The sequence below is a fragment of the Magallana gigas genome, chromosome 5 (genome assembly GCF_963853765.1).
Source record: "Magallana gigas chromosome 5, xbMagGiga1.1, whole genome shotgun sequence".
NCBI classification, from domain to species: Eukaryota; Metazoa; Mollusca; class Bivalvia; order Ostreida; family Ostreidae; genus Magallana; species Magallana gigas.
This window is the reverse complement of record NC_088857.1, coordinates 48,623,818-48,645,506: the sequence shown is the minus strand read 5'-3', so window position 1 is coordinate 48,645,506 and position 21,689 is coordinate 48,623,818. Positions and strand designations below refer to the sequence as shown.

General features: G+C 32.5%; 2 protein-coding genes across 4 annotated transcripts in view; one reads left to right on the top strand and one right to left on the bottom strand.

Annotated features, from left to right (window-relative positions):
• Positions 1–18,647, top strand: part of LOC105319820 (scavenger receptor cysteine-rich type 1 protein M160) — a 28,739-nt gene extending 10,092 nt beyond the window's left edge. The window contains exons 10-25 of the mRNA XM_034455055.2: positions 3,169–3,322; positions 5,039–5,187; positions 7,761–8,006; positions 8,332–8,461; positions 8,616–8,764; positions 8,897–9,130; positions 9,657–9,757; positions 9,951–10,086; positions 13,076–13,245; positions 13,584–13,647; positions 13,750–13,911; positions 14,098–14,236; positions 14,701–14,858; positions 15,142–15,301; positions 16,216–16,394; positions 16,582–18,647. Of these exons, the coding sequence (XP_034310946.1) occupies positions 3,169–3,322; positions 5,039–5,187; positions 7,761–8,006; positions 8,332–8,461; positions 8,616–8,764; positions 8,897–9,130; positions 9,657–9,757; positions 9,951–10,086; positions 13,076–13,245; positions 13,584–13,647; positions 13,750–13,911; positions 14,098–14,236; positions 14,701–14,858; positions 15,142–15,301; positions 16,216–16,394; positions 16,582–16,757 (2,507 nt within the window). The 3' untranslated portion in view covers positions 16,758–18,647. The remainder of the gene's footprint in view (positions 1–3,168; positions 3,323–5,038; positions 5,188–7,760; positions 8,007–8,331; positions 8,462–8,615; positions 8,765–8,896; positions 9,131–9,656; positions 9,758–9,950; positions 10,087–13,075; positions 13,246–13,583; positions 13,648–13,749; positions 13,912–14,097; positions 14,237–14,700; positions 14,859–15,141; positions 15,302–16,215; positions 16,395–16,581) is intronic.
• Positions 17,956–21,689, bottom strand: part of LOC105319838 (uncharacterized) — a 50,174-nt gene continuing 46,440 nt past the window's right edge. Inside the window, exons 40-48 of one of the 3 annotated variants that reach the window (XR_010714371.1) lie at positions 21,304–21,491; positions 20,416–20,590; positions 20,018–20,143; positions 19,675–19,818; positions 19,029–19,146; positions 18,778–18,839; positions 18,446–18,514; positions 18,212–18,282; positions 18,028–18,095 (exon numbers count right to left, since the gene is read on the bottom strand). Coding sequence is in view for 1 of the 3 variants with exons in the window: in XM_020063902.3 (XP_019919461.2) it covers positions 18,064–18,095; positions 18,212–18,282; positions 18,446–18,514; positions 19,029–19,146; positions 19,675–19,818; positions 20,018–20,143; positions 20,416–20,590; positions 21,304–21,491 (923 nt within the window). In the remaining 2 variants the exon portion in view is untranslated. Of the gene's footprint in view, positions 18,096–18,211; positions 18,283–18,445; positions 18,515–18,777; positions 18,840–19,028; positions 19,147–19,674; positions 19,819–20,017; positions 20,144–20,415; positions 20,591–21,303; positions 21,492–21,689 lie in introns of those variants that run through there. The other 2 variants (XM_020063902.3, XM_066085998.1) reach the window with 2 other exon arrangements.

Here is a 21,689-nt window from a genome sequence, read left to right as displayed (position 1 = left end):
TTTTAGAAATCACATCTTTTAGTTGATAATCTATTGATACTTCAAAAATCATGCAAACAACTTAAAGATTTGAGATTCACCGGGTGGTAAATCCCAGGTGAGGGCGGGAATTATGTTTTATATTAGGTGTGCAAGCCCTCGGGGCATGTAGTCCTTTGGAGCTCGGGAACATCGCTACTAAATACAACATAGAGTGAATTATTAAGTTTTTAAAATTGTCTACAGATATATGTACACTTTACTTATGGATATCTTAAGCCTATGAATCATATGATTCTTGGTAATAAACAACACACTAGAAACTAAGATCAAGCGCGGCACATGGTTTTGTATATATCTAAACATATAGAGGCGCACCAAAACCAATAAATCAGTCAGAATATAGAATTTATAGTCAGCTATGTAACGATAGAGTACACCTTTCTTTTTTTTTCTAACCAAGTTCTTGGTTATACCTTTAATAATTTCCCGTGAATAGCAAAAGAAAGCTTTGATAGCTTGTATAAGTTTGTCTAAAAATATTTTACTATGTTTGTTCAATACGTTTCTGACCGGCTTATTGGACTCATGAGTTGAATTTAAACTGATGTTTTAATCTCATAATCAATTTCATTAATTTCCAAAATCTTATTGCCATATCTCTTTTTACTGCAAAGTGGAAGATATCAAAGATAATTTAATTAATTGCTAGTGAACAGAAATCTGCAGCAAAGGTCAGAAAATGTAAATGTGTGTTTCTGTACATGTAGGAGGTTTTATAGATATTGAGATATTTTTAAAAACCCCTGATTAGTCATGAGAGAGAGAGAGAGAGAGAGAGAGATTGCATTGACTTTGATTTAAATTTATTAATTATATAGTTTACCCGGGAATTAATTTCCTAATAAGTAATCATGCAATCATAATTTTTATTACCTATTCTTTATCATTCCGCAACCGTGGTCAGAACATGCACAACATAAATGTAAATGTAGAACTAGTGTTTTCTATACATGTAGCCTATGGAGTTTATACAGAGAGAGAGAGAGAGAGAGAGAGAGAGAGAGAGAGAGAGAGAGAGAGAGAGAGAGAGATTGCATTGATTTTTTTAATTAAATGTTACTAATAGTTTAACCGGGAATTAATTTCTTAATAAGGAAACAAGCAATCCTTATTATCTTTCATAACCAATTTTCTAAAATTATTTAGATTAACATTGGAGGTGTCAAATTGATTTTTAATTCATCAATGTTTTATACTACTCCAAATGAATTGATCAAAAAACTTAAAGACACATGATTAACAACTAGCTTATTGAAGCTACAGTTTTCAAAGGAGATGATGTTGACATTATTTCACCCGGTCGGTGATTATATAATAGCTACTGTACACAACCCTTCTTCACAATTTGCAGTTCACGGTAGCAAGATAGGGGAAAAGAGATGATAGACACACGTGTACACGTATATATACACACACTTCCTCAGATCTGAATGGTCGGTCAGTGATTATATAATAGCTATATACTGTATACAGCCCTTCTTGACAATTTGCAGTGCACGGTAGCGGGACTGGGAACAATGAGGTGACAGACACACGTGTACTTGTATATACACACACGTCCTCAGGTCTGGATGCTCGGTAATGCTACACAATAATGCGATATGTTGTTTAAACACCCCTTATGAAATTTTTCCCAGTCTGTCAAGTAAAGAAACAAAAATTTTTTAGTTCTGAGAATATCAAACATGAAAAACATGAAAAGATTGAAGAGCTTTAAATTCAGAACATAATTTGGCACAGTGATATGATTTAAAACTGTATATTGCTCTTTTAGATTTTTCATTTTTCAAATGAAATAGAATTTAAATAAATGCCTGATATTGTTCTGATCCGACATCCGGACCATTGTTTAATATAATGCATGTGTGTATAATTAAATGGTACCCCGTTACCCGCATTTGCATACAGTCATGCAGTCAGTCATGCATTAAATCCTTCATTAACGGTATCATATATGCATGTGGACAATTCTATACAATGATGCATATAAAAAACTAAACTGGAAAATGCACACTAGCTGAAAGAAGTTAAAAGTTACAATGGATCGGTCTAACCCCCCTTTCCGAAAAAAATCAACTCTCTCTCTCTCTCTCTCTCTCTCTCTCTCTCATGATTTATAAAAAAAACAATACTGACAGCAATTATCAGCGATTAACATGAACTTCATAAAGGATGTTTAATTCTATGCATCATTACACTGGTCAAAACAGTCAAAATATAGGTGATCATTTCATCATTTCGATCGGTGTGTGGTTATCTGCACGTGCTGATCATGTTGTGTTATTATGCGCTTTATCTCAGTCAGGTTACATGGCACAGAACATTGCAGATCTCACGCACTCCTCCACTTATTTTTCTTTCTTTTTTTTCCTTTTATTTTATTTTTACAAATTACAGAACATGGTCATTTGTTTAAATGCGTGCAATAAAATAAGCGGTTTATCGGTATACAAGTATATCTTGATTTGTGTCAAAATTATTCACGCTTGTAATAATATTGCCCTCTATAAAATGCAAAGAAAAACAAGCACCGTCTAAAACATGAATGCTATATATAAATTTTAAAAAATCTGAATTAATTAAAAGCTATTTATTTACTTAGCAAGCAGTTAAAGACCGTAAAGGGGATGTCAGGGGCATGCACAGGGGCAGACAGTGGCTTACAGGGGATGACAGGGGCATACAGGGGGTGGCAGGGGCTTACAGTGGCACACAGGGGTTGTGTACAGGGGCGCAAAGGGGATGACAGGGTATACAGGGGCTCTGTACAGTGGCACACAGGGGATGTACAGGGGATGACAGTGAAAACACAGGGGGTGACAGGGGAAGACAGGGGATTTTCATACGGACAGGGTTTTTTTAGAGCCAGTAGTGTTATCATTTATTCTCATTTTGGGATGCATGTACTTACACATAAGAATCAAGGTCAAAGTTTTCGATGTTATTAGGAATTGTTTTTCGCGATTTGGCAAAATTATTGGGCTTGTGCTTTTAGTTTAATAGATCAAAGTCAAATTACATTTTATAACTATTCGTTCGAAAGAAAGAAAACAATGAACCATTCACTTATCCCTAAATAAGTGTTAACTTTATTGAAAGAAAAAAATGAATTGTTTATACTTACAGATCCACTGATACGATTAGAATCTAACCAGACCTCACTGACAGGAATCAGTGGAATACTACAGTTGTATTACCTCAACTCCTGGCTTAATATTTGTGACATGGGCTTTGATGAAGAGGATGCTAAAGTAGCATGTCGAGAGCTTGGTTTACCAATGTAAGTTTAGTTTTCCTGTATTGAGTTAAAAAGTTTATTCTCTGTATAGTAGATTTTGTTTAAAAAATGTTTGGTGTTGATGTTAAAGTCATCCCCTCTAGGCCTTTACCTGCATCGGGAGTGATATATGCTCTTATTCAATTAAAGGATCCGCAACAAAAAATAATTTAATTTATTAGAATATGGATATTGTTAATAATTGAAAACATAGATATATTCAATTTAAATTTAAAAAATAAAAAAAAAACAAAAAAATTGATATTATTATTTATAGTAATTATATATAGGCCTATCATCGGGACTTAGATAATTTAAAATCCATAATTTTCAACAGGAGTAATGACACATGACACACGGATCAGTTAGAGTTGTTTGCATACAAACAACTAGGCTTTGACCCGTGCGTGCACGGGTTTGTATATAACATATGCTATCGGACATTTACGAAATAGATACATCGACACGCCGTATTGTTGACATTTACATAACCAAGTTTTAAGCCTACAATAATGCTATTGATTCCACTACACTCTGCTTAGTAAGAAAAACTAACTGAAAAATCTCCGGACGGGCCTTCACCACAGTTAAAACGTCTCCGATATGTACACCCGTATTAATGTAGAAAAAAATTGCAGAATCGCTCCGGAACGATTTTGGAGAAAATTAATGAAGCTTAATTATAAAATATAATGATTATAAAATCCTAAAATTCAGATGATTTCCGGATTTTTAAAAGGAATTTCCTTTGATTATTATTTAGCAAAGCTTGATTGAGAAAAAAATAAAAACAAATTGGTAATCTTCAAGTACCAATAATGTTTAAAATATATAAAACAAAAGACAGTACTCATCCGATTTCTCGGTATTAAAGCTTAAAAAATCGAGTCTATTATTTTGATATAGTAGTATAGATGCTATTTAATGTTACATAACTGCATATTTATTTTTTAATGGGGGTGTTCTTAACCCTTAAAAAATTTAAAATATATATTCCCGACAACAATCAATTTATTCCGGCTGATTTATCATTTAATGATCAAATCTTTTGCTAATTATTATGTTTTTCTAAGATTTTTCTTACCACGTTTTAAATTTGCTTAAACGGTAATAGGCCATAAATGATACGAGATTTTCTCCAACAGACTGTTATTTCATATCTACTGTAACACCTGACACTGAATCCGCAATGTTCAGACATTGGTGAAAGAATTATTCTACAAAAACCAAAATTTATTATTATTTTCTTTACTTCTTTCAGAAATGAAATATGAGAAAGTCAGCAAAGAGTGAAAACATATTTTTTAATTTTCTTCATATGATAGTAAGGCCCATGAGATTGTATTCACTAAATAATTTTTTTTTTGCAATCTAATATTATTTATCATGAGATTAACTTAAGCTCTTTAAGTAGGACGGACAAAGGTTTTCATTTATTTAACTGTGACTGAGGAAAATTGAATGTAGTTAATAAATTGAATAAATTTAGCAATTTCATTAATCACACTTCATTCCATTTTAAATCACCATTATCGTATTCCTGAAGGCACACAGCCTAATTCTATTTAATTTATTTTAAATTTTTTTCTGTACTTGAAATATTTAAAAAAGAAAATTAACCATTATGATTCACCTGTAATCGCCTTTATAAGTATATTAAGGAAACATGTTCATGCTATTAAAACTCCATGACCATTAAATTTTAATCACCTGTTTTAGGAAATACGTCACAGTAAACGGTGGACTGGTATCAAGGGATGCGATGTTTTGGAACTTTAGATGCAAAGGGAACGAGAAGAGGCTGTTGGACTGTCGTGTATCTATTTCCAATGTCAAATGTTCCATTGTATCAATTACCTGTGGCAGAGGTAAATTATACACACTATTTTACAAGATAGCTATATCTGGAGGTATACCACAGGTATTTTTCTGCGACAAAGTGTTAATAACACAAGTTATCCGAATTACATATATCCCTGTTTTAACTAGGACCAGGAATTAGTTTTTTGCTTTCAACGAATTGACAGTGGAAAGTTGTTGATTACCGTTCATTTTACGATATTTATCTACAACACAATGTATTGCAAGCTTGCTTTTATTTTCTCCAACAGTATATCAGTCTGTATAAATAGCGTCGATTAAAAAGTCGTTTCACACAATAAACCTCAATGTACAAGTCTTGGAGAGAATGAAGAAAGTAAAACCCAACTGTTTATAAAAAAATCTCTGTTTTAAAGAGGCATCGTCATGATTTTGGTCAAAAATTATTTTTTTCGATTTTAATGTAAACAATGCTTTAGTAAGGCATTTCTAATAGGCAACCAAAATTTGATTGTCATTTGTTAAGTTATAAGCGAGTTACAGAGCTTACAATTCTTCATTATGTAAACAAAGCTTTTGTTTACATTTTTAATGTTGAAGTGAAAAATCCAGTTTTAGACCTCAAATGAATGTGTTAATCGTTAGTAACTGTTTATTTATGCTTTTAATGAATAAGAAGATAGACAAATCAGCTTGAAAAAGATTTTTTACTGGTATATTGAACCTATGTAAACAAATTAAAAACAGTGCACTGGCCTTCTTTACATGACGAAGAATTGTGAGCCCTGTATCTTGCTTAAAACTCATCGACTTGCACCCAAATTTCGTTTGATCATTAGAAATGCATTCCTAAAGCATTGTTAATAAAAACAGAAAAATAAAATTTGACCAAAATCGTGACCATGCCCCTTTAAGACATTGTACTAAAAACACGATACATGATACGAAATGAAATGACGCGCACTGATTTTGAGATACTTAGAGATTTGTGGTGTGAAAAGACTTTCCAATTCGCCAAGCAATGTTTGGAAGTTGTTTGATTGCATATTAAAGTGTAAATCAATGCAAGCAAGCATGCCATATATGATTTGAGAGAATGGTAGTAGGGACTTTTCATTGGAATTCAACTGAAAGCGAATATTTGATTGCAATTCAGGGATGGAGTGTACTCCATGGAATTCGGGGTTAGATAGTTTGTCTTATTATTATACTATCTGGTGACCTTTAATATCAGAAACAAAGGCATGAAGCATACTATTTCATTCTTAATTTTTTTTTTACCACTAGTGTAAGGACTTAGTCGCGTTAACTAAAAAACTCGTCATCATTCAGTATTGAATGAACAATTGGCATAGATCATGGATTAATTATATTTGTTACTAAATGTACTCATTTTCCTATTCCTAAAAAACACCAAAATCAACACACGCAAAAACGATAACAGAAAGAAAAAATACATAAAAAATAACACAAATTAAATTAAATAAATATCTTATTTTATATTATTATTTGTTGTACACGAAGTATTGAGTAAGTCTCATATACAATTCGATCACATTGATTAGCTAGTGAACACTATTGAGTAGTATTACTGTAGACGTGAAAAACATTACTGTTTTTAATTTCACTATGTTCATGGTCAGACAATTTTCCGTGAACATTAAGCGACCGTTAATATTCACTGTGTATTTGCAATCTCCATGTATGCCGCCATTACAGATGTTAATCATAGATGTGTTCATGAGTGGGGCCTTAATGACTATTCCCTATCGTAATTATAGCACTTTTAAAACGCAAGCATAAATATTATGTATGATTAATGTTAATCAAACAACTAATTATAACGGAACATTCGATTCACCTTTATCTTTTAACACCCCTCAGCTCTGCTGCCCTATCGAAGCCATTGTTGTGAAGACGTGCGCTAATTGACACTTATTATTTCAGACATCTCCATAGATTCATGTACACCCTGTGGATTGTTTGCGATTGGCATTCATATTGAGCAGTTCACTTTGGAGATTAATTGATTATAAAGTCGTACAGTTTTTAAACAGATTAACCCCCCCCCCCCCAATTTTTTATGCTCAAAATGTCGGGTGCGCAATATACAATAGTGCGTATTATCTTCGGTAAAATACTTTAAATTATTTTTCTGATAGTTTTTAACGAATTTAGGACAGTAACTTAACATGATTCCAAAGAAAAATGATATAAATGTGTGGTAATATGTTCATTACATACAATTTGTGTTCAATTTTCATTTAAATTGAAACCGATTGGCCGTTAAATTAAAAATACCATGAAAGGTACTAACACAGGAAATGGTGAAATTTTAGACACGTGGAATTTAAGACGTTTATAGTTCTTAGTGACTCGTCAATATCGTCAGAATTTTCGTTTCGCAAATTATCAGATTATTTAGGTAACATATACTCATGCTTTTATATATACAATATGGGATATTTTTTTCCTGTATCTAAACAAAATAATCATATTGTAAATAATAATAATATTATTATATTATAATTGAATTCTATTTCTTTAAACAAAACTTGTAGACTAATCACTAACTAAATAAGGATTTGTTAAGAACCGTACCATCTCTTAATATTTTTAGTATGTCCATACATGAGGTACGGTAAAGGCTGCAAGTTACTTTGCACTTGCAACAACAAGAATACATTATCATGTGATCCAGAAACGGGAGAGTGTATTTGCAAGCCAGGGTTCACTGGATATTCCTGCAACTGTGTTGTTGGGTCGCATACATGCAACACAGAGACTTCTGACTGTTACAGGGAGAATAACCAAACACTCTGCATCTGTAAGAAAGGGTTCACCAACTACAGACACGGCTGCGTAGGTACGTTTAAAGTCATCATAACTTAAGAAAGCAATAGAATCGGGGAAGGGGGGGGGGTGTCCTGTTGACAACCTAGCGGACTAGATCGGGCAGACATTATTTCAATGCATGCTTATTTATATAGTATGATTAAATAGACAAAAAATAAAGTAGCAGAGTTAAAGTGATATTAGATACCAATAAATGAAATTTATAAATTTAATTTAATTTAGCATTTTCAAATGAACATATATTAAAATAAAAATGATCTCCTGCGTTTTTATATATGGTTATGTAAAATTTGGCTTTGAAGAAACGTTACAAAGTACATGTAATTTTTTCACAGACAATGTTCGACTCGATGATGAAGGGGTTGTAGAGATGTTTGGAGGGACCGGGTGGAAGGGAGTCTGCAGTTACAGTACATCAAGCAAACAGAACGCCAAAGTCATTTGTCGGCAGCTTAATCTATCTACGTATGAAATTTGTTTTCTAAAAAGAAAATAGCAATGCAGACTTCGTTATTGGTGTTGTATACGATGTATTTGATGCAAAATGTGACTAGAGAGTTAGTCAAATATGAAAGATTTGATTATAAATGTAAGTTTCAAAAATGTTTATTTCCATAAGGCGACCAGTATATTCAAATCAGAAACCAGCTTATGGCAAAGAGAATTTACAAATATCGATTAGTTGTGCTGGAGATGAGGAAACTCTAACAGACTGCGACTTTTCCTACAACCCATATTGTCCCAATTACCAACAGATTGAATGTGGGAGTAAGTTGCCTTATCCAAAATATACCTGCAGAAGCGTCATAGTTCTATTGTCCCCTTGTTTCATAAAGGTAATGTTTCGATTACTTTTTGATGCAAATCTGCAAGCATATATTTTGTCTCCTTGATTTTTAGAATGTCCAGTATGGAAGTACTCAGAAGATTGTATGAAAGACTGTGAGTGTAACAAGAAAACAAGCATAGGATGTGACGTCACAACCGGAGTTTGTGTATGCCATGACGGTTATGGAGGAACTGACTGTAGTTGGCAAACATCAGTGATTCCCCAATGTAAAGAACCTTCCAAAATAAATTATGACAGGTGTGTGTGCAAGCAGGGGTCATTCAACAAATCAACGAACTGTTCAGGTAATCACTAGATGTATCATTTTATTTAGCAGGTTGGTTCTGGAGACAAAACCCCTCAAATAATTTTGTAATAAATTTATACAAGGCTAGGAGTAAACCAAATATGGCCCGCAAAGTATTTTTAAAAGAAAAATTCTTACTGCATATTTGGTAACTTTTGGTTTCATCATGCTCTGCCATCGCCATCTTTCCAAGACAATACTTTGCTTTAACTTTTAGTATTCACCTCAAACATATCTACCTTTCTTTGAAAGATTTGTGTTGAGAATTGTGTTTAGTATTTTAAAAATTTAAGTAACGGTGGGGCCAGGTTGTACAGTAGATAAAGCACAGAACACGTTAAAAAAGAGCATAAAAACTTTCTCTCAATACGAAACAACTAAAACCGGGTCTGTAAAATAGTACTTTTGATTTGATCGAAACCTTCTGCACCCATGCAATGATTTCTCTGAAAGTGTGAGGGTTAAAAGGCCAACTACTTAGTTTACGTTGTAAGTGATCGGATGTTTGATGTTATGAATTGCAGATTTGACTGATGTGATTTATTCCTGCCCCTTTGAAGGCTATTACTGGAAAGAAGAGTGCAACATTGAACTTACAAACCCGATATTTATTGACCGATACAAAGTAAGTAATCATAAATAGTAAAATAATGAACATTATTATTACTTAATATGCCATACAAAACAAAATTAATACAGAAAAAATCGTAGGTTTTTTTGTTGATATCTAACTAAATAAGTTATAAATTTTAATTCATATTTCGCTTCATTGTTTTTGAGATGGTTGACAGTTTGTTATTGTGACTTTTTGCATACAGTACTACAGTGCCTATCTAGATTGGAGACCACACGAAGGATCAGACAATCCTACATATGTGTTTGTAGATACTCGACAAATTGACATACCAGCAGAGGACTACTACACCATAATTCACATTCAATTAAAAGAACAACGTAAGCTTTCACATGTTTGCGTTTGCCGAAATATACGTATCTTTCTCCAGTGTCACTATTTTGGCAAGTTGCATGATATATAGAAAAAAGGAATTTTACCAATAAAATTGAACTTTTCACAATCCTACTATTATTTTCAACATCTGTCACCATAAGCAATGTTGTAATTATACAGGTATATAGGAATCATCTTGTCCGTCCGTCCGTCCTGCCGTCCGTCTGTGCAAAATTCGTGTCCGGTCCATATCTTTCTTGTGGAGAAACATTGGAGGTTCTTACTTCACACAAAGATTGCTTATGACCTAAGATTGTGTCATGACCTTGACCCTAGGTCATTTGTGCAAGGTCAAGGTCACTGGCAGAAAAAGTGCAAAATTTGTGTCACCATTTGTGTTGCATTCCCCAGAACTAATACTACATCAACATTTCAGTAATTCTTAACATGAAGCTGCCATTGGTGGTAAGGATGTCCAGTGTGAAATCGAAAACCGTAATCTTTATCCCAACCCCATCTGGAAGGGGATGGTGAGTTTTGTCCCTTGTATAGTGACTAACCCAATATATGTTTAGCTTGCTCTACAAGAGCAGCTTCTGAGGGATCGAGGGATGCTATTGTACGGACGCTGCTTACTAGCAAAGAGGTCAAGGCGCGTGTCATTTACTCTATTGGCAGTGCTGGACCGAACGTACATGATGTGTACAAATTGATTATATGTTCTGTCACACAGTCACAAGGAGAACTTAAGAATCCGAATACCTTTGCAACGATCTCAAGCACATTTCAGCCTGTCATGCTGTCATTTTACATGTCCCATCAAATACGGACTCTGTATCACAATCCGTGAATGCCTGAAAGAATTAAAGTGCTTTTGATCTTGGACCCACTGATGAAACATTACTGTAAATGTACAACATTTGGCTGTGTATTATATTTAGCGCTTTGTGCGGAATGCGGCGTCCGCTAAATTAAGTACACCGCTAAATGCAATACATATATGTAAAAGAATAGACACGTTCAGGAATACTATAATTCAAATCTACGCCAACTTGTTCAAAAACTAATTTCCGCCAAATATTGTACACGCCAAATATAATATGTTTACAGTATCATGAATTGGTATCGATCGCAAATTCGTGCCCTTTCACCCATAACTCATCAACTTTCAAATCATCAAAAACACTCGCACCAATAACAACAACAATCTGTATCCGAACTTGAATTGATACTACCCAAGGCTGCATGTTTTGTATGTAGGAACATACAAGTGTCAGCTTCTTCATGGTTTCAAGATGATACAAGTCTGTATCTATAGCTCTGTTACTGACAACAGATTGGATACAGATTGTTGTTGTTATTGGTGTGGTTGTTTTTGATGATTAAAAAGTTGATGAGTTATGGGTGACATTTGGAAAGGGCAAGGATTTGCGATGGATACCATCATTATAGTTCATGACATTGTTGGATCACTGGGTCCAAGATCAAAGCATTGTCATTCTTTCATTTATCACGGACTGGGATACAGAGTTCGCATTTGTTGAGACAGGTAAAATGACAGAATGGCAGGCTGAAATGTGTTTGAGAACGTAACAGAGGTACTCAGATTCTCAAGTTCTCCTTGTGACAGTGTGACAGAACATATGATTAATAAACAAGAAGAATTTGTACACATCATGTACGTTCGATCTAACACCTCTAATACAGTAAATGACACGCGCCTTGGCCTCTTTGCTCGTAAGCAGCTTCCATACAATGGCATCCCTCGATCCCTCAAAAGCTGCTCTTGTAGAGCATATTAAGAGATCTGTATTGCAAGCTGGACATACTATCACCGTGTGAAATGTTCCCCTTGGACATGACACCTTTTCCCCTGTCACTGGCGTTGAGTGACTTTGATCCGGACACCCTTAATTGACTCACAGTTTATCTTAGTAATCCGTTAATTGAAGTAACTCTTTATATTTACTTTTCTATTAGTCTCTATTGTTAAAAATGTTTTGTTATCTATATGTAATTGTTGGCCATGTTTAATTATTCGGCAGTTGGAGAGCGACGGTCAAGGCGCTCGTACCACCGACTCCCGATCTCGCGGAAGATTGAAATAAGTTGCGGAGTTTTAATAAATCTTGTAAAACGAATACTGACCGACTTGTGCATTTTCCATGGGTCACAATACATTGGGTCAGTTACTAAGTAAGAAAAAAACACAGCATCCCCTTCCAGATAGGGTTGGGATAAGATAGCGGTTTATCGGTTTCACAAGGGACATCCTTACCATCAATTGCGGCTTCATGTCAAAAACTACTGGAATGTTGATGTAATATTAGTTGTTCTGGGGAATGCAAATGTTTCAAGTCCGAATTATTTTGCACTGCTATTTGCAGTGCAACTGCTTAGACGATTAGATCATGTACATTCAAAAATGAGCTGCAGCATGTTTTTAAACGCATGCGCAGAGTGTTCATATATGAAATGAACATCAAATTATATCATACAACAAATTCTTCTTCATAATTTCACAGAAAACAAAAACATTACCCAGAAATATTTAAAATATCATGAAAACATTATGAAAAAAAGACGCCATTTTGAAATAAGAGGCGGCCATCTTGAAAATGACCAAAACTTGAATGGTCAACGATATTTTTTTATCAATTAATGTTCAAGGAACCTTCATGCAAAATTTGGTGCTTGTATCCACAAGTGAAATATTCCATCCACTATCCGCTACACTAATAACACTGTGCAATTCATTTTAATTTGCATTTTGTTTTGTTTAAACGATAAACAACAGCAAAAGGTTTCTACTGAAAAAGGCATCTAATTATTGAAATTTTGCTATAGATAATATAACTCTCATGATAAAGAACACAAATATCCTGTTTAAAACAATAAGCAACAACATATGCTATAAACAAGAATCATATGGTATGAATTTACACATTCATGAAAAACTAATATTATGATTATGCTTTTTTCCATATGATATAGGAAATCACTTTTGTGTATATTTTGACTACGTGCTTGATGGAATCGGCTCGGTTGAAGTATATGTGAACAATATAATGAATTTTGAATCAGCATTAACGAGTATATTTGGAAATTATCCTAACTGGACTACCAGACGTGTAGCTGTACATGAAAGCAATCCAGTTAATGAGGTTTGCAAAAAATTTGATGTTAAAACTCATATCACAGTTGTTATCCTTTTAGATACTTTAAGGGAAATGTGCGACATTTAGGTTAACTGTCAAAGCTATTATATCATTTCCTTTTAAAATGAGAAAAATGTGAAAAAAGTGGAAGTTTTCTATTATTAAAAAGCTTGTTTTAAATTTTAAAGCTATTTTCAAAATTAAATGTGACAACTGAATAGAAATTATAATAATGTCTTTGATAACTTCATCCAACAGTTTTACGCCAGCCATAAATAAGCAAACTATGAATTTACTAGTTATTGTCTTATTACATAGACTGTTATTTTATTCTTCTCACTTAGATACGATTTAGAATGGGTGAGAGAACCGCCATTGATAACATATTCCTCACAGAGTCTGCATGTGGTATGTACAAACACAATAATCAAAGATAGAATAATAATCCTTATCGCACTTTACATCAATGATAAATAAAATTGAATTATGTATTTTTCAATACATATACAGATTGTGCAAACTGGACATTTGGCCCGAGTTGTGTCGACTGTGCTTGTGTGCGAGTACACACCGAGTTCTGTGATAAAGCCAACGGACAATGTCACTGTAAACAAGGCTACACTGGAGAAGCGTGTCAGTGTGAAGACAACGGGGAACCCTGTCCTAAGCAATGTAAGATATTGAACACAACAGCAACCCGTAACAAAATAATATTTGCTTTCACTTTATAAATTAGCATGTGATTCAATGTATAAACATGTCCAAACTTACCATGACATACAAAAAATATTTTATTTGAAAAATAAATTGGAAATTCTACTAAAAAAGAGAAGGACATAAAATATTGAATTTTATCAGTAATCAGAATTGTAAACGGAGAGTCGAAGTCAAGTGGGAGAGTGGAAGTGGTTATTGATGGCATTTGGTCAACTGTTTGTGATGATTCCTGGAATGACAATTGTGCAACTGTGGTCTGCAGACAGTTAGGAAAAGCCAGGTAGGCAATTCAAGTAATATTTATAAAAAGTTACAAATAATGTTTCTATTGAAAAAGCTATGAACTTTATGGTTTTTACTGGTATATTGATGTTAGATCGAAAATTAAGTGCATACACGTCTAGTTAGTTTTAAAATGTCAAGTTAAAATATGCATTTCAAACATGAATCATCATGCTGTCCTTAAAACTGTAAAATACGTTATATGGTGCTGAATAACATTTTAAAACTTATTAATGTTGCTAAGGAGTTTATATTTAGTAATATAACACACACTAATGATATTTTTTGAACACACTGATTTGATTCATGATAATACGTGTTTAAACCACTTGACTTGCGTATCTACTTATTTATACATGTAGTATCTTTTAATTATTTTAATTTTGTTTTCGTAAAATGTTCATCCTGTTCAAATTAAGGATTTTGAGACATTTGATTATGTTGTATTTTTGAAACTTTTAGTTATGGTGTAGCTGTACATGAATCTGAGTTTGGACTAGGCGTTGGGCCAACCTTTCTAATGAATATGTGGTGTAGAGGAAATGAGACAGACCTCCTCAACTGCAAGTTTGCTAAAGCTGATGATTGTAAACCTGAGAACACTGCAGGGGTAATATGCGGTGAGTATTGATATTGTTAAGCAAATCTGATAGAATCTTTTATAATGTCGTAGCAGAAACAAACATGAATCTTAATTAAGTCTATTACTTCATCTATGTAACATGCCAATTCTGATAAATAAAACATGTGTCACTTGCACACATTCATTTTCTTCCTTAATTTGTCAATAACTTCATTTATTATATTGCATTCTTGACCTATTAAATATATTCTAAAAATAGAAAAGTCCTTTAAGCCTAAATAAATTGAATTTTGTTCAAATGAAAATGGTTTATTTTGCAGTGGATTCTTATAACAACATCCGATTGGTGAACGGCAGTGATAAATCAAATGGTCGATTGGAGGTTCTTCTTTATGGAAACCCGTCTTGGGGGACAGTATGCAGCGATGGGTTTACGGAAGAAAACGCCAGGGTTGCATGTAGGCAGCTAAGCCTACCTACGTAAGAAAAAAATATAATTTCCTATTTTTAGTGCACGTCTTCATACTGTTATCTTTCAAGATTAATATTTACAAGATGAAATATCTGGATCAAAACAACGTTTCTTGTGTGGATGCAAATTTGAAACTAAACTATAGGCGCTTTCCATTAACGTTGCCTCTCCGGCGACATTATCAAGAAACGGTGACGTTAATGGGACGGTTGGCAACGTCACAATGCTCCAACGAGGACGATTGCAGCTTAAATCTGATACTTATCTCAAAATCTGGTCCAGACATTAAGCTATTTACAGTTTTAACGTTTTTCGATGTAGCAATGCAAACTTTAATTACAAAAATCCAGTTTTCCATTATGGTAACAGAGATACCATATTGTTTCTTAATCGGCAATGATCAAATGTGTTGCCACAATCGCTCGCCGGCGACGCGCTTTCCAGCATTCGGCAACGAAGGCAACACCAGCGAATCTGGCGGTGCCGGTTTTATTGAAAGCACCCGAAATCTTTGTATGATTAGGTGAAAACACCGTTGGAGTAAACGTGTTCTGTGTATCGTTCAAAACCCCATGTGACCCAAAGATTTACAATTTTACAAATCATTCCGTATTACCTGTACATGCTTTGAAAATGATGTAATTTAAAAAGTAAAGAAAATATAACTACTATCAGAAAGGCAAAAATATAATATCGATGATTGCCAGCTACTGTAACTGTCTTTTCGCAAAAAATTCCAATATCAGAAAAAGCTAAGCGATTTTTTTGCTTAAAATTACAACCGAAACAATCGTATACATCTGTCATAAATTGAAAGTGAGCTAAATAAAATTTTCATCTTTTCACGTAGAAAACAAAATTTAAATTTTGTTGTTTAGTATTGATATAATAAACATTTTTTAAAGTTTCACTTCGTTTTTAGGAGACACGTACAATTCAAGACCGATGCTTATTATGGAGAGGGTTCCGGGGATATTCTGATTACGAATCTCGATTGCGCTGGATTTGAAGTAACAATTCAATCTTGCTATGGATTCCCGAACTCAGAGTACCCTTATAATTGCTTTCATGATCAAGATGTGGGCATTTCCTGTTCTGATGGTAAACTGATTTTTCCGCCTTGATTCCAAATCTAATATATTCTTTGTTTGTAGTTTTCTTTTTAGAAATAACTGAATTTGAAATGAGCATACTTTGTTGCAAGACCAAATACTAATACTTGCAAAATAATCTGAAAATTCAGACCATTCTTTGTTAATTTTATCTACATGTACCTATTTAATTTTAGATTGTCCTTCTTTCAAATATGGTGCAGAGTGTGAGAATACATGTAAATGTGACCAAAGTAAATCTATATCATGTGACAAAGATTCCGGGAAATGTATTTGTGAGTATGGATGGAAAGGAACTCGATGCAATTGTGAAGAAAGCACGGAGTGCAAGGAGACAATAGATGAAGGATAAAATGATTGACAAATGAATGAATGAATGAATGAAAAGCATTTTAAAATCAGAGCTTTGAAATAAATTTAAATTTTATTTGACAGATGTGTGAATATAATATTCTGTACTGAACTATTTAAATATGTTTCTTTAAAAACACTTCTCAACTGGCTATATTTTTGCGAGTATGTCGTTTTTCTTTATTGTATTGTTAAATATCCTGGCTGTGCAAGAGCAAAAATATGTCAAATATTTCAGTAAAATTAAAGATTTTTAAAATGTTTAATAAATTTGACTTTTTGCTAACCTCAAACAGTTCTTTAAAAAGTCTTAAATTTTCTAATTTCTTTTTTAGACCTGTTTTCGTCTCACTTTATAATTGACATCCTAAAAACTTGTTTCCTACTTCAATTTTCTTTTTAAAAAAAAATGTGGTTTAAAGTGTGCAAGTAATCGAACCTTCTTGTTCTTGTTAAAAGTGTGTTCACAATGATAAAAATATCACTCACATGGGGGATTGATTGTTTGAATTGAGGAATATTTGTTATATAACAAATCTATAGATAAAAGCAAGCGGTCTTGTAAATTGATAATAATCTATTAATTTTAAAATAACCATGTACATGTATTTCTTAAGCAGTCGTGTAATTTAATAATAATCTATTAATTATAAAGTAACAATGTACATGTATTTCAGAGTTATTCGGGAATAAAATGTTTATCTATAATTTGTCTTTTGCAGGCATTAGAACATCTTTACAATGGTTATTCATTGCTTCTGTAAACAAACGAGAATAACATTATTTTTAGTAAAATACTTTTTTATTATGAAAATGTACATGACTGATGTTTCATTTGCATGTAACATTTTACGTACATAAAATGTCAATACGATACTTTAACAATAATCCGTATTCAGTTGTTAAAATGGAAAATTCTTGATTTAACATGATGCATGCAATGAATAATAACTTGATATAGAAGATAATATTGACCATATCGGAACTATAAATTAAGACTCCTTTATTAATTTATTAATGACTTTATCTTTAAGCATATGGCTCTCATAATTATTGTAATTTTACAGTTTTCTGAACAAATATTCTTCAATTGAGAACTTTCTAAGAAAACAACTACACGGTAGAACAAATGCCAATATACTTCATGCATAAAGAAGGTAACTTTACAACACAACGGCATAAAGTTTTTCTTTTTTACAATATAATCTTGATTTGGAATATGTCACGTTATTTTCACTTTACAATTTGGACAAAACTCCACCTAAAGATTTGCCGTCGAAATCTTCTTCGTGAAATCAGTTTCCTTGTCATGACTGTGACATTTCTATAAGTCCTGTATCTGTAAAAGGAGAACAATGGTTTTTTATATAAAGGAGACACTGTCGAAGATGGTATTTTTTGTACTTATGCTGATATCGGCAACTGTGTAAACATTATTAAAATCTTTAATGTTACCATCATCCTGCGCTGATTCGTTAATTGTTATACCAGAACTCCGTTGTAAGCTTCTGTCTTCTGTTGACATTCTGAAAATAAAAATCGTATCATCTGCACAAATTATGTATAATATATACACCGATATGCATTTTTATTTGGTTGAATTCAATATATATTATACACATCATCTGAAATTAATTAAAACATGTATATACAGTTACGTAAGGTCATTTTATTTTTAACGTAGCTTACCCATAGAGAGAGCTGGATGCTGACATCAGTTCAGAATACGTATAGGCAGTTTTCTGATTTCGACGCTTTCTATAAATACATTCATAAATTTAAAAAGAATTAACTCAAACCCAACGAAATAATATAAAAAATAATTATCGTTAGTAATTTTCCATTTTTTCATTGCAAGTTTTATTTTTTTATAAGTTGATAAGTTAAATCAGGTTAAACTGTGCATACCTGAGCCGTACGTATTTGGTATTTTATAAAATTCATTTTTTTAATCATTAATGTTCACAAAGTTAGACAAAATAAAATATGCTAATATTCTAAACAAATATAAAAAGTATTACGCAGATTGATACGGCATGTCTTTGTGAAGTAAACCACAGTATTTGCTCGCTTGATTAAACAACTTTTTAAAAACAAAAAATGCATAATATATCAACAAATAGAGACATTATTTAATTAAGTTATATATATCATAAAAATAATGTTGATATTTTTTAATTCTATAGGTTAATAAACATAATATCTTGTCATTAGAATATTAAAGGTGATAAAAGATGCATTTTATAAAGGTATGACAATAAAATGACTTTACAGACAATATCCTTTTCTTCTGGTAAATACTATTGTGGCCGCTATAACGAGAACGATTATCAAGAAAACGAACAGGAGGATAGGAATCATCCAATACTTGGGCGAAGATGTTGAAATTCCTGAAAAATTATATCACAATGTTAAAAGTTCGCTTTATGAATGCACGCAATCATATTTTTAAGGACCCTTTTACACAATGAAAATGTGGAAATTGAAAGTTGTAAAAATTACCTTGCATTATAGACGAAAGTATATTTTGAGGTTATTTGGTTTTTTTTTCAAAATACAGCAAGTGTTATTTTTTCCGTTAAAAATGATTGCTGAAGACAAATAAAAGTAAAGACGCACAAATACTGTTTGAAGAGATTGCTTGAAAATCAATTTTATGATTTCTTTATCATATTTTTACAATACTTGAATTTTAAAAAAATCGTTAACAAGGTATGCTACAGTTTCTTTTTATCTGCAAAGTACTTTAAAGTCACTGTACACTTAGTTTGAGGGTCCTTAAAATTATAACAAACTAATATGGATAAACCGATGATTTATGGATCTGAGATAATGATACGGCATTACTTGCTAGGAATAAAATAATTCTAAAAATTTTTATCGAAGCATATGATATAATGAGACAGAGTAAAGTTTACCTGTTATCTTCGTAACATTCAGACAACTATTGTTATCTCCATCAATGATTGTATTTGGTGGACAGAGACACAGTTTATCCAAGTCATTGCAAAATTCGGTTCTGCATTCATTGCTTTCATTGCAAGTAGAATTCCAAGCCTTTTCTATAAATTTGTATATATATTTATATATACTTATGTATTATCATGACAATGTGAACGATTTGTTTATCCATTACACATGTAGGGAGAAGAGATAATAAGAAATATTTGTTTTAGCTTTTAAGTTTCAGATTTGTTTTTCTTTATAGAGTTTATCATTCAATAATCAAATATGTATGAAATAATATAAAGAATACTATACTTTTAGCGCAAGACGATTCATCCCATTGATAAAAGTCGATTTCACATTTGCACACGTTGTCTACACATGTAACATTGTTTGCTTTACATTGGATGTCGTCAGCACATTGTTTTCCAAGTGCACTGACTTAGAAAAATAAAAGAAAAAGAAATTAATGATGATCGTTATACTACATGGCTAATATCTGAAAGCGATCAATGATCGACTACTAAATATCAAATGAAAGTGTTATTTATCCATTAACAAACTCGGAATATATAAAGAACACATCTCGATTAAAAAAAACTAATTTAAAACAAACGGCTTCTTATAACAAAATAAGCGTATTATACGCTTCGTTATATGGAATTATGTGGTTATAGAAGTTACTGCAAAAACAACAACTAGTTTTATCTTACGATCTCTCTCAGCCTCTTTGGTTTCAAAGATCAGTTGAAAATCTTGCTTTGTTGAATCTCTAGACGTTTGATAGACGAAATATAATGAACTTCCAGAGGAATTTATTGTAAAGTTTCCTTTGTTGTGACAGAATCGTCCAAGGAAAGGTGCGTCTTTATTTGAACCATCAAATATCTGAAAATATGAAAACACATATTGAATATATATTATGCCTATTCATATGCCAAATCTTTCGTGTTTTGTATAATAAATGATATTGTATAATTTGAAAAAATACATCCTAACGATGAATACCACTATTTTTCAAGTAGTCTTAAATATATAATGGGATACAATTATTAAGATACAGATCAAAGACAGGACTTACGAGATACACATTTCTGCTTATAAATTTCACTTCTTTAGTTGTTGAAAAAGACATAAAAAATCCAAAGAGAATTGAAATAAACACTCGGGAGAATCATCAACAAATATCACGTGACTATGAATTCAGGGGACCACACTAAGTGTCATACAAAGAAGCATTTAGTAAACAGTTTCATTTAATAACACATTTTTACCATTTGAAATAACTTTATAAAAATATTTTGTAATGATAAATGCATCATGTTATGAACGTTTAAATCCGCTGATATTTTCATAGTAAGCCTTGATAAATGAGCAAATAACCTCGCAACTTTTCACTACACATGCTGTCATATTAGTGGACATAGTCTTCCGTTGAATATACTTCTTTCATAAACATCGGATTTTATATATCGAGTTTAGATATCAATGATTACCTCAACTGAATTTTTAAAGCCAACAGATTGTGTAAAAGTCTACTCTACCAAAATGTAGTGTTTTCCAAGCAATATTTCACATTTCATAAAGATCCTTAATTATACCTCAACATTGGTGTCATCACATCTATTGGATCTAATTTCATCTTTCGAACCGATTGAAAATGTGATAAATGTTGCGTTAATAGTTTTGGCATTGGTTGGTGACAACAAAAAGGAACACAGCGTGTTTCCAGGTAGTTGTGGAGGCGGCTCAACAACACCAAACTCGGAAGTGTACTTTCCACCGCATGCTACAACAAAAATGAATGAGAACTCAATGATAACGAAATATATAGATTGCCTTGCTCATTTGAGAATCATTTATAGCAAAACGTACTTGGAATACCATTTGATGCATAAAGTATTTTATTTTATTCATTTTTCAATTTTTCTAACACAATGACTCAATTATTATCCAAAGGCAACATTGCATTTAAACAGTTTGAAAA